This window comes from Haemaphysalis longicornis, unplaced genomic scaffold (assembly GCF_048455015.1).
Source record: "Haemaphysalis longicornis isolate Haplotype H1 unplaced genomic scaffold, Haemaphysalis longicornis Haplotype H1 scaffold_7, whole genome shotgun sequence".
NCBI classification, from domain to species: Eukaryota; Metazoa; Arthropoda; class Arachnida; order Ixodida; family Ixodidae; genus Haemaphysalis; species Haemaphysalis longicornis.
The window spans coordinates 73232079-73246178 of NW_027526422.1; the positions used below are offsets into that span (position 1 = coordinate 73232079).

The window sequence follows — 14100 nt, forward strand, 5'->3', positions numbered from 1 at the left end:
TGTAGGCGAAAGAAGAGACAGGGGATAGATGTTTCCGCGCCCAGGGAACAACATCGTTGACTGACTTTGATCGTTTTTCAGCACAGTGGTCGTGTTCTGACATGTAAGGCTGTCGGCCAACTTCTGAATCAAAATACATGCCAAGTTAATGTGTATGGGAGGGCAAATCGCATACTTCGCAGCATTTTTGAGGGAGGCAGTATGAGTAATGTATGTTAAGCATGGCGCACCTGGGATCATGACCCTCACGACCTACCACGCCAGCAGTCTTTCATGTCCACGCAACGCCTCAAAGGTTACAAGATTACTGACAGCCTTCGCAAAAGTTTTCTTTGCAATGGCCTCTTTTCATATGTTATTTCGCCTGTTCCGATGGTCTTACCTCGTTGAGGGTTCGCGCTGTCATCCCAGTGATAAACGTTATGACCTCTGTGCAGATCCCACGGGTTTGCTCTTCATTGCATATTGTCCTGGCCGCCACCTTCACGATGTCCGTGTTCTGCAGAAAGCTATGCTCTCCGAGGAGGTCGAGGAATGACTGCAACAGGCGTGGTATATTTAGCCTCGAGCGTGCGCAAGAATTGTGTTTTCAGTATATATGTTAAACGGGGCCATATATTCGAACTTTTTTGGTGCCGCATATGGATCAAAACGCTAATAAATGCTTAACGATGAAATGAAAGCGAGTGCTGCTGTAGAACGACAAAAACTAAATGCGCCATGACCTCTGAATTGTTCATGTATGTGGGGAGTATTCACGCGAGAATGTATTTCTTGAGAGTCGCGTGGCCAGGCCACCGAAAAGAAGATTGTAAATGCGGGGTAACGCGGGCCAGTTGCTACATAATGCTTATAAGGGCATGGAGACAAAACACAAGCTTGTCTCATTCGAAAGATTTTGTGTTTCATAGTGCCACTAGCGCTTGTCCGGCAGAAAACTATGCCGTAATCACAGAGAAATTATTAATTTAGGTCAAAATTTTCGTTCTCCCGCCAAATCGTGTATTTTCGTTACGTCTGCCATGATGTCATGAGGGAGGGTATGTAAACGAACTTCCAGGGCGTCATTAGGCTCGGCAGCCCTGCTTACCGTCAGTCTCCCAGATGGCGCTACCATTGTCAGCCGCAGACATTTGTCCGCCCTTGCATTGTTTTTGACCGTATTTGCTCCTGGCTTGTTTTTGTTACGGTAGAAAGTAATCGTTTCGTGAAACATGGTGTATTCTCGAAAATTGGGTCACATAATTCAACGTCGCTTACACTAATCGGCCAGTGTCCTGTAAGACAACTCCAAAGCGGTGGGCTGCTGTGCAGCTAAAAAAAAAAAAAAACATCGTGCGCCCAGTACCAACAGATGTGCGCATGGGTACTTCTATGTTTACATGTATTTTCGTAACTTCCATTGTTTACCCCACCATTCTTACTGCTGTAAGATGAATATGCATTCCAATTTGAGCGTAAATAACTCCTTCGGCAAGCTTATAGGCCCTCCGTAATTTGCGTTTGCGTGTGCCAGCCTTATCCACTCGCTCAGCTGGGATATAACATCATAGGTTCTGTTGCGAGCGATGAGCTACTAGGTCGCATGGTCATTCCCCTTTTTTCCTTATTATATAGCTTATTTGAACAAAGTGTGCGTTAAAAGTGGCGTCAGTATGATTCCAACAAGGCAATCTTTCAAATGAACCCAACTTGTGTTTTGTCTGCATGGCCCCTTTAAAGAGAAAAGAGGCTACACACTCAGCGCTGCGTGTGTCTAGTCTCCTCTTTGTCCTCTCTTTAAAGAGGACGTTGCGCCCATTCATATACGAATGACTTCACGGAATAATTAGGCTGTTACGGGTAAAAAAAAAAGAAGACGAGGAGTTAAGGGAGGGAGCTATCATAACCATCCGTTAAATAAATATGAGGTGTCAAGAACCATGGCGCGGGGTTTTGTTTCTTCGCATTTTGGTACCGTGTTGTTGGATGAACAACGGCCCTTGTAATTTACATGCTGCCGCAGTGCGACTTCGAGCACGCGATTCCTGGGAAACGCAGTGATCCAGCAATGCTAGACGCCTTGCCCTTAATTAAGCGCCGTCCGCCATGTCTGGTTGGCCGGCTCACCTAGTTTATACTCGTGGAAACCCGAAGGGTCAAACATCAGCGCGGCGGCAGGCCACTTTCTTTGACAATACTGACCCCGCAGAAGCCAGCGAAGTGCTGGGCCCACTTCAAACACTTAAGTACACTCTTCGGGCGCAGACTTCTGACGTAAGCAAAAACAGATCGACCTAGTGCAGCCTAACCCCCTGACCAGGAAACCCTGGACCTTAAATTCTACGCAAGGTATCAGGAATGGTGCGTTCTTGGGCTAAATAAAATCGCTGCGGTTTAGAACGTTGGATATATATGCCAAGCAAAAGCTTGGCTTAGTCTGGTTGAGTCTTGGTTTCGCTTGGTTAACCTTTGATTAAGGTGTATTGCTGACCACGTCTCAAAGCCATTCCGTTCCGTGCAACGCTAACAGAAAGAGGCCGGGCGAACGCGGCGTTCATTCATGGCGAACCCAACGATCCTCTTCGCCGGGTGCGAGACGAGTCCCGTTGCTCGAAACGACCCAGCGCCGCATGCATGGGAGGCTGCGCGGGTGGTTGGCTGCCTCGTCCGCCGCGGCGGTGGCGACCGCTGTCGGCGGCCGCAGGCGCCAACAGGGGTACCGGCGAATCATGCGATGCGCTACGACAGGTGTGAAGCCGGGGGTGTGTCTCCGATCAAACGGTAATTTGCGCATCTTTCACGAAATCGCTGGACGAAAGTAGTAAAGCTTTCATTTAAAAAACTCCCACCTCCCCTCGCGGGAACCCCTGTGTAGATGCGACGCATAGGGGGTTCACGTTGCAGCGTTGGACAGCGGAGGAAGGGCGCTGGAACGATGGAGCGGAGCGGCGCAGGCACCGCGTTTATAGCATAACGGTGAGGGGACGCGCCGGCGCCAGTGCGTCTGCCGCGGCTATGACGCAACACAATCCAACACAATCCACTTTAATTCAATCCAATCCAAATCCAAGCCAAGCCAAGCCAAGCCAATCCAAGCCAATCCAATCGAATCCATTCCAATGCCCCTCGCGAGAGAGTGTTCGCTATCGGAGAGGAGAGGGGGTGAGCGGCGGAGAGCGAAGCTGACGCGGTGAGGAGAATGGGGGAGGGGTGGGCGCCGACAACAACGACGCCGACGCCGACGCCGGATGCAGGGAAGACAAGGCTGGTGAATGAGATGCCTTCGCATCTAAAAAAGCACCAGACGGCACCTAACCTCTTTTACCAGTGTTGAAAGCGAAGGCATTTATGTCAATTTGGACGCGGCTGAGCGCTGCGAGTAATGTTTTTGAGTTCTTCTGCAGGCTGTATTTTCGAGGTTTCGATTGCAGTTTGCATAGCTATTTTTCGCATTATCAGGCCAGACGACATTTCCGAGAATACTACTGCCGCCCTTAGTGGCCTAGCTCGCCGGTGACTGTTGCGGCGCTGGATGTGGCCTGAGCATTGTTGCTTGACAACTTGTCGCTGCAAACATACACCTGTCGGTGGGCCCGCCACCACACCGCTCTCCGCTTTCCACGGTGATCTGGTCATGACCAGCCGTTGCGGAGCAGCGCAGTCCTTTTTTGTGTGATTTATTGCTGCGAGCACGCGCTATGCAACGTTTTGTAGTCAGTTGGGTTTAGGAACCGCTGTCTTTACAGATGCCACTCACGCGAGCTTTACCCCTTGACGGCCCATCTATTGCTTTAGTACGAAAAATTGTTTTGGCTGACACTGGCAGGATGGTTGAACATAATGCCTGACCATTTAATGGAGGAGCTGATGTGAAGAATGCGCATTTCAGACTCACCTTTATCTCATTCGCAAATGGAACCAGCGCTCGCACTGGTGACTTCAAGTATGTGGCGGTTGTAACTGGTGCCAATGCGCAAAATAGCCTAATCTGAAATAAAAGGTGCAAGACACGGATTTATAAAAGCATAGACATGGTGCGAAAGCAGAGTAGGGATGAAATGGCTATATCAGAACTTCATTTGGACCCGCCGCGGTGGCTCAGTGGCTACGGCGTTGCGCTGCTGAGCACAAGGTCGTGGGTTCGATTCCCGGCCGCGGTGGCCGCTTTTCTGATGGAGGCAAAAAGCAAAAACGCCCGTGTGTACGAGATTTCGGCGTACGTTAAAGATCCCCAGGTGGTCAAAATTAATCCGGAGCCCTCCACTACGGAGCGCCTCATCGCCTGCAGTGCGTCGGCGCGTTAAACCCCACAATCAATCAATCAAATCAAAGAACTTCATTTAGCTTGAAAGCTTGTGCTTTTACGCGTGCGGGGACGCGTTAATCAAGGACTGAAAAAAGCTAAAGCTTTTTGCCAGTAATGATCAAAGTATCGTGCCCAGGGCCACTTGTTCTGAAGCGAGATGCGATAACAGCTTTGCTAAAACTATTTTTTGGCCGCTTCTGGTCAAGAGGTCCAATGAGTCAAGAGGTCCAACGAGACAAGAGGTCCAATAGTCACGTGACAGCCGAGTCGAGAGGTCCAACGCGTCAAGAGGTCCAATTTGGGTCAAGAGGTCCAACGGGTCGAGAGGTCGAACGCCGACACACCCTGTCAATTACTACTCTTTGAGAGCTATGCTAGTTATTTTACTCGACAAAGGTGTAATGAGGAATGTTTATTGAAACAGAAACGCACAGTCACAGGAACCATTTATTGAACAGTTGAATGATATTAAAATGGAATGACATGTCCGCAACAATCAAGTAAACACAAACTTTGAAGAAGCACCCTATAAAGTGACGTGCACGGTCGAGCGTCATCGACTAAAATGTGGCGGTGTTTGCCCGGTGAGCATCTAGTTTTCAGCTTTATGATATCCCGAACAATCAAATTGGATCGGAAACGTTGTTCACCAAAGAGACGTTTGATAGACAAAGGTATCGAAAGGGGGAAACCATCTTCATATTAAACAAGGTCGCCCAGCGCGGCGCACATTAAACAGATGAAATCTCGGCTCAGCTCTAAAAAGTTATAATATTAGCCTGGCGCGGCCAGGCGCTGTTAAAAAAAGGCAAGACATGCTCGCGGCAATATATGCATTCGGAGTGTTTTAAATTGCAAAGTTGTTAAAAATCATTACTGTTTTCATCGCTTGGGCAGAAACAGCAATTGCTACTCAATGCACATGAGTAAATTTAGTTTGCATTCTCACTAACCTTTCTTTGATAGTCAGGTCTTTCCGACAGAAATCCGAACAACACCTGATTTCCTTGGGAGTGCCCCACGTAAATGAGATTTTCTTGCTGGGTAGCATTCAGCACGTAGTCGATCATCGCAGGTACATCCATGTGGATCATTTCATCAAAGCTGGAAAATTGGAAGAAATTCAGTTAAAGTACAGACATAAAGGACTACACAGACACAGACATAATGGACTACACAGTTGGATATTGAGCACTGGCTCATCCCCGACGAAACTGCGCACGAAGTTTCTCAATGTAATAGATTATGTTGTTTTGAATTGAAATTCTGTTACTCAATATCTTCTTGCTAATTTGCACGATCCGAAAGTTCAGTATATTCTTCAGTACTCATTAAAGCTTTCTTTCTCTCTCTCTGTCGCTCCCTCTCTCTCTTTCTCGAGTATATTATGCTTAGTGGCTCCGAGCGGGAAGACGACCCGTTTTCACATACATCACGTGACATGCAAGTGATATTTTGGTCTTCTTCTTTAATGACCTTCCCCAGGGTCTTCACTCTTTATGATGCATCCAGTCACGAAATAGAGGTCAGGTAAGCTTGTACACTGATCGCGTCAGTTATAAAATCGTTATTGACCTAAACACTTTCATTGTGGAAATATTTCAAACCTCTATAGCGATCTAAGTATAGCGAACAGCTTCATTATTGCTTCATTTACACTGTCATCGTCAAGATTAAAACTTCTAAGCCCCTTAAACACCTGCTAAACACTCATTGAACGCAGTACGAAAGCCCAACAAAGTAGCACGAAATCCCTAGCATTCATCCAAGGGCACTCGCCGCTGGCAACTGACAGGGCCATGAAAGCACGCATACAGAACCCGCATTCAACAGGCTACAACGGCCCGTACACACTTACATCTCCCTAAACGAACGGCGGGGGGGGGGGGGGGGGGGGAGTTTTTGAAGAATTATGAGGCCGCCTCGCTGACTGTCGCGGCCGGTACGCGGGAGCGACTAGTTACGAGGGAACAGAACTAGTCGCGTAGGTGACAGCGACTAGTTATTTTCCAGGTATAAATCGATGGTCGTCGTGGACCATTACATGATCATTTCCAGCAGCGCGAAAGGATGATACGAGACGGAGAACACACACGGCACCCGCCGCGGTTGCTGAGTGGCTAAGGCGTTTTGCTGCTCAGCACGAGGGTGTGGGTTCGATTCCCGGCCGTGGCGCCTGCTTTTATGATGGAGGCCAAAAGCAGAAACGGTCGTGTGCACGAGATTTCGGCGCACGTTAAAGATCCCCAGGCGGTGAAACTTTGTCCGGAGCCCTCCACGACGGCTCGCCTCATCGCCTGCGTTGCGTCGGCGCGTTAAACCCTACATCAATCAATCAAGAACACACAGGGCCAGCGCTTACTAACTGAATGATTTATTCACAAAGGTAAAGAACAAAGATGCGCGTGCAAGTAACACAGATGGAAACAATAATAATAGATATCACACCGATGAAATCACAATTGGTCAAGTAATGCCACCTCACAATCAAGCAGTGCGATTGAAGGTGAGCTAACGCAATTGTCACCATTTTTCCAGATAGTGGAGGCATATTCTAGTTCCCTTGTGCGGGTACTGGCATGTGCGAACTCGATACTTGCGCGGCAATATTTAAAGGAGCAGCCATGCCTGTGACAATGGTGCCCCCGCACACGAACGTTAACGCTGCGCTCCGTCTGCCCCGAATAGACCTTGCCGCACGTCAAAGGGAGCGAATAAACTACGTTGCGTTTGCACGCAACGAACTGGTTTTTGTGTTTTACACCCCAACAGCAATATTAACCTTACCCGCAAAGAGCCACAAAGCCTCTGTGACGGAATTGGTAAGAAGTTGGGGGGCGGGGGTAAAGTGAATAGTCAACCGGACCAAAACTCCGTGCAAACGCAACGTCTTTTTTTTTCTCTGCCCACGGGAAGTAGTTGTCTGATTGGTAACCATCGCGTGATGGTTACGAATCAGACATGGGCTCCTACGGGATGCGTGTACTTACTTAATGCCCCAAGAGATGGCGCTATTAGAACGTGTGGAAATTGAACTGAATTTTACTACCTGAGAGATGTATTCTAAAAAATTCCGCACGCCTTTGTCTCTGCCTATTAAGACAAAGTCGTGAATTCGTTTTTTGTAGAATTTTATGACCAGCATTTGTAAGCAAAAACTAAGTAGATATATAACAACGGGATGAACAGTTAGTGAGAAATCTGTAAGAACGCGTAATTTTCTGAAAGTCCTAGTTCTTTCCATTAGGTGGCGGCTAATGAAAAATCTTGCAAAAGAGTTTTTGGACATTTGTATGGGCTTCCTATATATCAACAAAAACTTGTTCGATACCACAATGGGCCTCAAACAAAAAAAAATTCTGGAAAAATTTTTGAGCGCTTTTTACTCTTTAAGGGGTGTAGTTTAAAAAAAAACTCAGGCATTTTTAGTTCCTACACCATAACAGGAATGTGCTCTTGAAATTTGAAGCCTATAGAAACAGCAGTTTGGCTTGGAGTTCCCATCACCTGTTAAGCCTTTACGGTCAGTGAGGGGTGTAATTTCAAAAAATCTTTTCCCACCTTTCGTAACGGTGTCGCAGGGCGAAATCCTTATAACTGGTTAGTGCATTTAATCAACAAACATTTACCACAAAGACCAATGAGATGCATCCTTCAGTAACACGTATTTTGGGGAATAGTTACAATGAACTAATTTGCACCGAACTGCAGTTTCGCACCATTAGTGTTAGTTAGGGCAACGGAGCAAGAATGCTCCGTGGTTAAGGCAAAGCCCTAAAACTGCATTCTGCATTTTAGATATTCTCACGCGCCACATATTTCTGGAGAGAGCCCTTCGAAATCTAAACGGGAAAGCAAGAAGATCCAGAATCTAAAAAAAAACACAATCTTCCCGTTTTCTTGCGTCAGGACCATAATTTTCGAACGTCTCGCCTAAGTGAGCCCCTGCACCATGATAAAAATGTCTTCCGCAGTTTCAAGTATCTGTATGTCCAGCAGTTTTGGCTGATCGTTGGTGAATCAGTCAGTCAGTCGGGCGTTGCATTTTGTTAATATAGGTGTATGCATGAAGGAATGTATTTTATTTTTGCTGAAGCATTTGCTCAAAGGGCCGGTAAGAGTGCCCTGTACAGTTATTATCGTACTTTTTATTCGTGTAGCCACATAACCTGTAAGTTAGCCGCGCTGTTAGCCACCCATCCACAATAATATTTGCAAGTTACCACATTTATCGTCATCGAGGCAGAACTCTTATACTTACGTGAATTCCCAGAACATATCGTCTTCCTTCGTTAGGTTAAGGTGACTGGAGTAGGTGTTGCCGCGCACATTTCCCATCCACACATCATATCCGGCGTCGGCTAGGATGTATCCTGAAAACGTAGTGATTTGTTTAGGATTAAAATCCAAAATCTCCGTAAGCGTTCGTTCTCTTGATATTTCACTTGATCCGCGAATTTCTTTCTTCGCTCGCTATTCCGCGGTGAGTGCGTATTCCCGTATGACTTTTATTAAAATTCTTGGAAAACAGGATAGATATTTATACAAAAATGCCTGAAATAGCTTTGCGTTATTGTTACACGTTTAGTCGCCCGACGTCAAGTAGGTGCTGACAACTCATGGCTATGTACCCAGGGATGCAGAATTAACAAGTTGTAACAAAGATAATTCGCGAAAATGAAACGCCGTGATTCGAAGCGATGTATTCCTAGCTTTCGATTTCAAAACCACAAGAAATGTGAAGCTGTTTTCATGCGGCTGCTTGAGAAGCAATGACACGCGAAAGAAAGCTGAGTTCTTTTTTTGACATTTGGAACTAAACTCTACTTCCTTCCGACTTTCCTTTCTTCTCGTGCTGTGTACTGTTTATACCTGTGTCGTTAAATTTTTTGCAGGTTATAGATTCTGTCTGTATCGCCTGATTTTGAGCTATACAGGCTCGCGTTAGGTGTTCCATTGGGATGCCGCCCCATCTTGCCCTCTAAACAACAGCCACTTGTTTCTTTCCCTTTTCGGAAACACCTAGTATGAAATAACCAGGTGGATTCGTACCAAGATTCTCGTCTGGTATGTTGAGGACAAAGTCTGTCGACGAGCCAAGCAGAGAGTGCAGAAGGAAGACGATTGGCCTCCCGTTCGTACCAGGGCTAGCGCGGCCATTGGGTATGCGGATGACCTTGAGGACGTAGCCGTCGCTCGTCACCGCATTGTGCTCCTGTACTGGGTAGCCCTTCGAACTGATGATTTCGGTCTGCGGCAGCAGCCAGGGAAACGACGTGCGGATGAGACACAGAAAAAAAATTAGCCCCAATCCACCCTGTGAGTGTGGTTGGAAAGCAAAGCTATAAACGGCACCCACAACGATTACCCATGCGACGTCACTTAAATTCACTCGCGTTGCTCTACGAATAGTGAAACCAGAGAGAAGTGAAATGCACTTAACCAAACTATTTATTACTTCAAAGAGATAATCATGGTAAGGTTGAAACAATGCATGATGCATGAACGGTGGTTGGTTGAGTTGTATTCGTGTAGCACATGAGTGGAAACTCTTTTTTCTAAAATTAAAGCAAGCTCAAAGCCGGCGTTAGACGATCTTAGTTCGCCGTTTCTGCCGCTGATGGAGGCGACGAGACCGGCGGCAGAGACGAAGGAGGAGCAGATGGAGGAGGAAATACTTCTATGCAGATTTCTGGATGGTTCAGAGTGCCGCCCAGGGGAGTGGTTCCTTCTTCACTGGAGCCCATATGCAGTCCGCCAGCCTGTGCTCTGTCCACCAGATGAAGCTGGGTAGGCAGAGATGGGCTGAACTGAAGCATCTCCCATTGCTCTTGTTGGGTAGTTGACGGAAAGAGCGGAAGGTTCTCCGGGCTAAAGTAGCACACCCCGATTATGTGGCGGAGTGTTCCTACTTCTGAGAAACATTTACATTCAGCGTCGTAGCGATTCGGGTGCATTAAGTGAAGACGCGTCGGGTGTATGAAGGGTTAGGATTGTATGAGCCGTTGGGTAATTCGCTGTTCTCTGGAAATGTCAGGGTAAGGCGAAGGTAGGGTCTGTCTCTGAAGGCCATAACACTGGGTTATCTCCCTGAACGCGACAAGTCGGGGACTGTCCTAGTGCAGCTCCATAGCACGTGGGTTGAAACCACGGGCTTGTTAATGGGCGTATTCGTTGCCCTCCATGGAAGCGTGAGCGGGTGTCCAGATGAGCTGGATGGAACCGTTTGAGAAGTGGATTTTTATCACACGCAGAGCACGTCGGGACATCCAACCCGACTGGTAATTCCGGTAGGCTTGTTAGGAATCGGTTACTACCTTCCTAACCCCTGGTTGAGTGAGAGCCAAGGCGATGGCTGCCTCTTCTGCTACCATCATATGCCTTGGGTCTTAAGTGAGGCACACGCAAGGAGGTTGGTTGTGGAGCGTGATGGCGTACTACTTCTCTCGATATTGGGAGGCGTCAGTGTAGATAACTGCATGATACCCACAGAGGGTGGTGTTAGCGCTTGAGCCCGTGCACGTCGGCGACCATCATCATGTGAGGGGTTCATATTTCTAAGCAAAGGGAGCATCTTTAGTTCTTGTCGCCAGGAGTGTGGGAGTACATCAAGCAGAATGACATTCTGTGCTGCCCCGCCAATATGGTGAAGAATGCGGCGACCCACCGCTGTTTTGCCCATTCGGAGCTTCCGGTTAGAAAGATGGCCCTCTATCAGCTCTTCCACCGTGTTGTGAAGCAGCCTCTCTGTGGACACACTCAGGGGAATACCAATGGCCGGCTCATTCGCCTTTCTAATCATTATATAAAGCATCTTTATGTCCTCCTTGCCCAGAAGGAGACAGGGGTTTGACGTAAGTCATTCTCGAGGGGACAAACGCTTGAATTAATCTAAAGGTATCGGATTCCTTGAGGCCTCGTTTCTTTGTGGCAACTCGCCAGATTATGTGTATGATTTGATTGATGCTGCATTTGAGGTGCGGCAAGGTTACGCCACTCTTGGGGTTGGCCTGGTCATGCAGGCCCAGGATCTTGATGCTGGGGCTTAGAGTGATGGCCTGGCAATCAAGGAGCATTTGAATGTGTCCCTTGATGTGTCGTTTGGCGTGAGGGCGTACGACAGGGAGCTGTGATTTGCTACGTGAACACTGGAGGCCACAGGCTTTAGCACATTGGCGTACTAGAAGTGAGATGCCATGAGCTGGTGTGAGCTTCCTTTAAATTTTGTTGCTCTTATACTCTTAGCACATGTTCAATGCGCGCACATGGCCGCAAGACGTGCCGTGGGCGGACCGCACAGCGGCGCGAGAGGTCGCGTGACGCTATCACGTGACATTGAGCGAGAATGCAGTAAGGTAAACCCGTAGATGTGCTTGGTGAGTGCACCACATGTCTCCCCCGTCTCCGCGAGGGCTAGTTTCTAAATGGTAAGACAACGGGCTCTCGCTTTGTTATTCTATTGGTCCCAGGTTGGATTCCTGGCGGTGCCAGTAAATATTTTTATTTGTTCGCGGGAGTTTTCTGTTGACCCCAATGGTCGCGAAAAAACCCTTGGGGGTAGAGGTAAAAAGCTTTCCTTCAAAAAAGTTGCAGGGTACATCTACGTTTAGGTCTTAAGATGTAAGACGTGATAGCGTTACCTTGACGTTGATGGAGACCTTCGAACGGAGCTGCGTCATCCGCCATTCATGCTCTCTGGGCGCTGAAGTTCAACCTAACGAAACTAGGAGCAGCGCCCTTACGAGGGACAAGGAGCTTATCTGCGTAGAAGCGGGAATTGTTGAAACCACGTATCCTTCCGGCCTTCTGCGCCGCAGTATCATTCTCGGCAAGCCTACCGTCCCGCCTTCTCATTTCCAAATTCGGTTTTAAGCAACCACGACCGATTACAGCTACACGCGCGAGCTCTCTTTTGGGTGCGCAGATCTACCTCCCGTTTGACGGCGCATGCTATGGCATTTCTCTCATAGCATCCGCCGTAGCATCGTTGCCCTTCTTCTCACCCTCCAGTTAACCTTTGCACCTGGCTGCCTTAGTCGTAGTTTCCGGTTGGCAGTGGTGACGTATTTCCGTGGACCCTTGATGAGCACGGCTGATAGCGGACCGGCAGTGGGCCCGACAAAATCGAGAAATGAGCGTACTAACGCTATCGCGTTAACATTCACCGTCTCATCTACTTGTTTACGTGTCCAGGCTGTTGTGAACATCTTTGATTGATTGATTGATTGATTGATTGATTGATTGATTGATTGATTGATTGATTGATTGATTGATTGATTGATTGATTGATTGATTGTAGGGTTTAAAGCGCCGACGCAACGCAGGCGACGAGGCGCGCCGTAGTGAAGGGCTCCGGATTAATTTTGACCGCCTGGGGATCTTTAACGTGCGGCGAAATCTCGCACACACGGGTGTTTTTGCTTTTCGCCTCCATCAGAAAAGCGGCCGCCGCGGACGGGAATTGAACCAGCGCCCTCGTGCTTAGCAGCGCAACGCCGTAGCCACGGAGCCAGCGCGGCGGGTTGTTGTGAACATCTGGTAGCACATTGTGGTCCCTGACATAAATGGTAATTTCGGGATATTTAAAGCTTGCCTCCGATAGGTCGCAAATTTGAAGATTACATTTAACGTGCGCGCAAATGGCGTACCCAGGTATGTATAAAATAAAATGTGCTAAAAACGCCTGGTGTACTAACAGCCCACTGCGATTAAGGTTGGGGCTAGGCATTGCTGGGAGGACCACTCTTACATGCGGGCTTAGAAACACAAAAAAAGCTCCATATTTTGTTGCGGAGAAAAATTGAGATTTTACCATCCGGCTGATTACTCATGCGGACAACAAAGAGATGATGAATTGAGACCGACTCCTCATGAACCCCCCTGGGGGTCACCCGCAGTCCATTGTCTAGGGCGATGGATTACAAACCAACCTATCGAAACCCGCGGAGACACACACACAAGTACAAGCTGCTATTGCTTAAGAAAAGCCAAATAATTACTTCGACAATAAAAAGAATTGAAAGGCTGATTTTACGGGATCGTTTTTGTGGATAATACATACCACGTTCCTGCAAGCGTCCATGTCCACCTTTCCAATGCAGGTTTCAGGCGGGGCATTGCTGGCTGCTGCCCTGAGCAGAGACTGTGAATGCAAGCAGATGACGGCGAAGAAGGTGCTCAACGTTGTTATCTGAGCCATGGCGTCTCATTCAGCAGAGTGATGGTTCGCCTCCTTCCTAAAGAAATCACAAGTTCCACTTAACATCTCCGGGGAATGAACTGATTTGAAAGTCGGCAGTGTCTGATTATTCTTTCGCAACCCTGGAGTAGCTTTTGCGTGGTTGCCAGATTTGAAAACTAAAGTAGCTTAACTTCTGCAGCGTCAGTGTCATCCTTTCGTAGGATGACAGAAATATTGGGTTTAGTTAAATCTACTCATGCTTGCGCATAGCTGAATGTTCCACGCTTAAGCACGCGACAGATAAAAAACTCATCTATTAAAAAGTGCTGGACTTGTCCTCTTCCGGTATACTACAGTGCCGTGAATTTAAATGTACCACCCAGAAGAGGGGCATTACTGTAGAAAATTCCGAAAGTGGGGAAGCAGGTATCGCTTCTACGTACACTTAACCATGTAAAATTTTTGTGTGCGTCCCGGAGTGTGAATGCTGAAAGAGAATTGACGGAGTTTGGCTAAGTCCTTTTGCACAAAAATCAGTGTCAAATGGCGTACGTATGCCATGCCATACGAGAACATCAACTTATACATAGTACAAAAGACATGTTTACGCTGTCACCGGTGGTAGGCTCTG

The 14100-nt window shown here is 47.7% G+C and overlaps 1 protein-coding gene across 1 annotated transcript in view; it reads right to left on the bottom strand.

The window, feature by feature from the left end:
• The window catches only part of LOC144146349 (lipase member K-like), a 49068-nt gene extending 35581 nt beyond the window's left edge, over positions 1–13487 (bottom strand). The window contains exons 1-5 of the mRNA XM_077678304.1: positions 13350–13487; positions 9341–9539; positions 8550–8661; positions 5242–5392; positions 3878–3970 (exon numbers count right to left, since the gene is read on the bottom strand). Coding sequence (XP_077534430.1) covers positions 3878–3970; positions 5242–5392; positions 8550–8661; positions 9341–9539; positions 13350–13487 — 693 coding nt within the window. The remainder of the gene's footprint in view (positions 1–3877; positions 3971–5241; positions 5393–8549; positions 8662–9340; positions 9540–13349) is intronic.
• Positions 13488–14100: the final 613 nt, after the last annotated feature.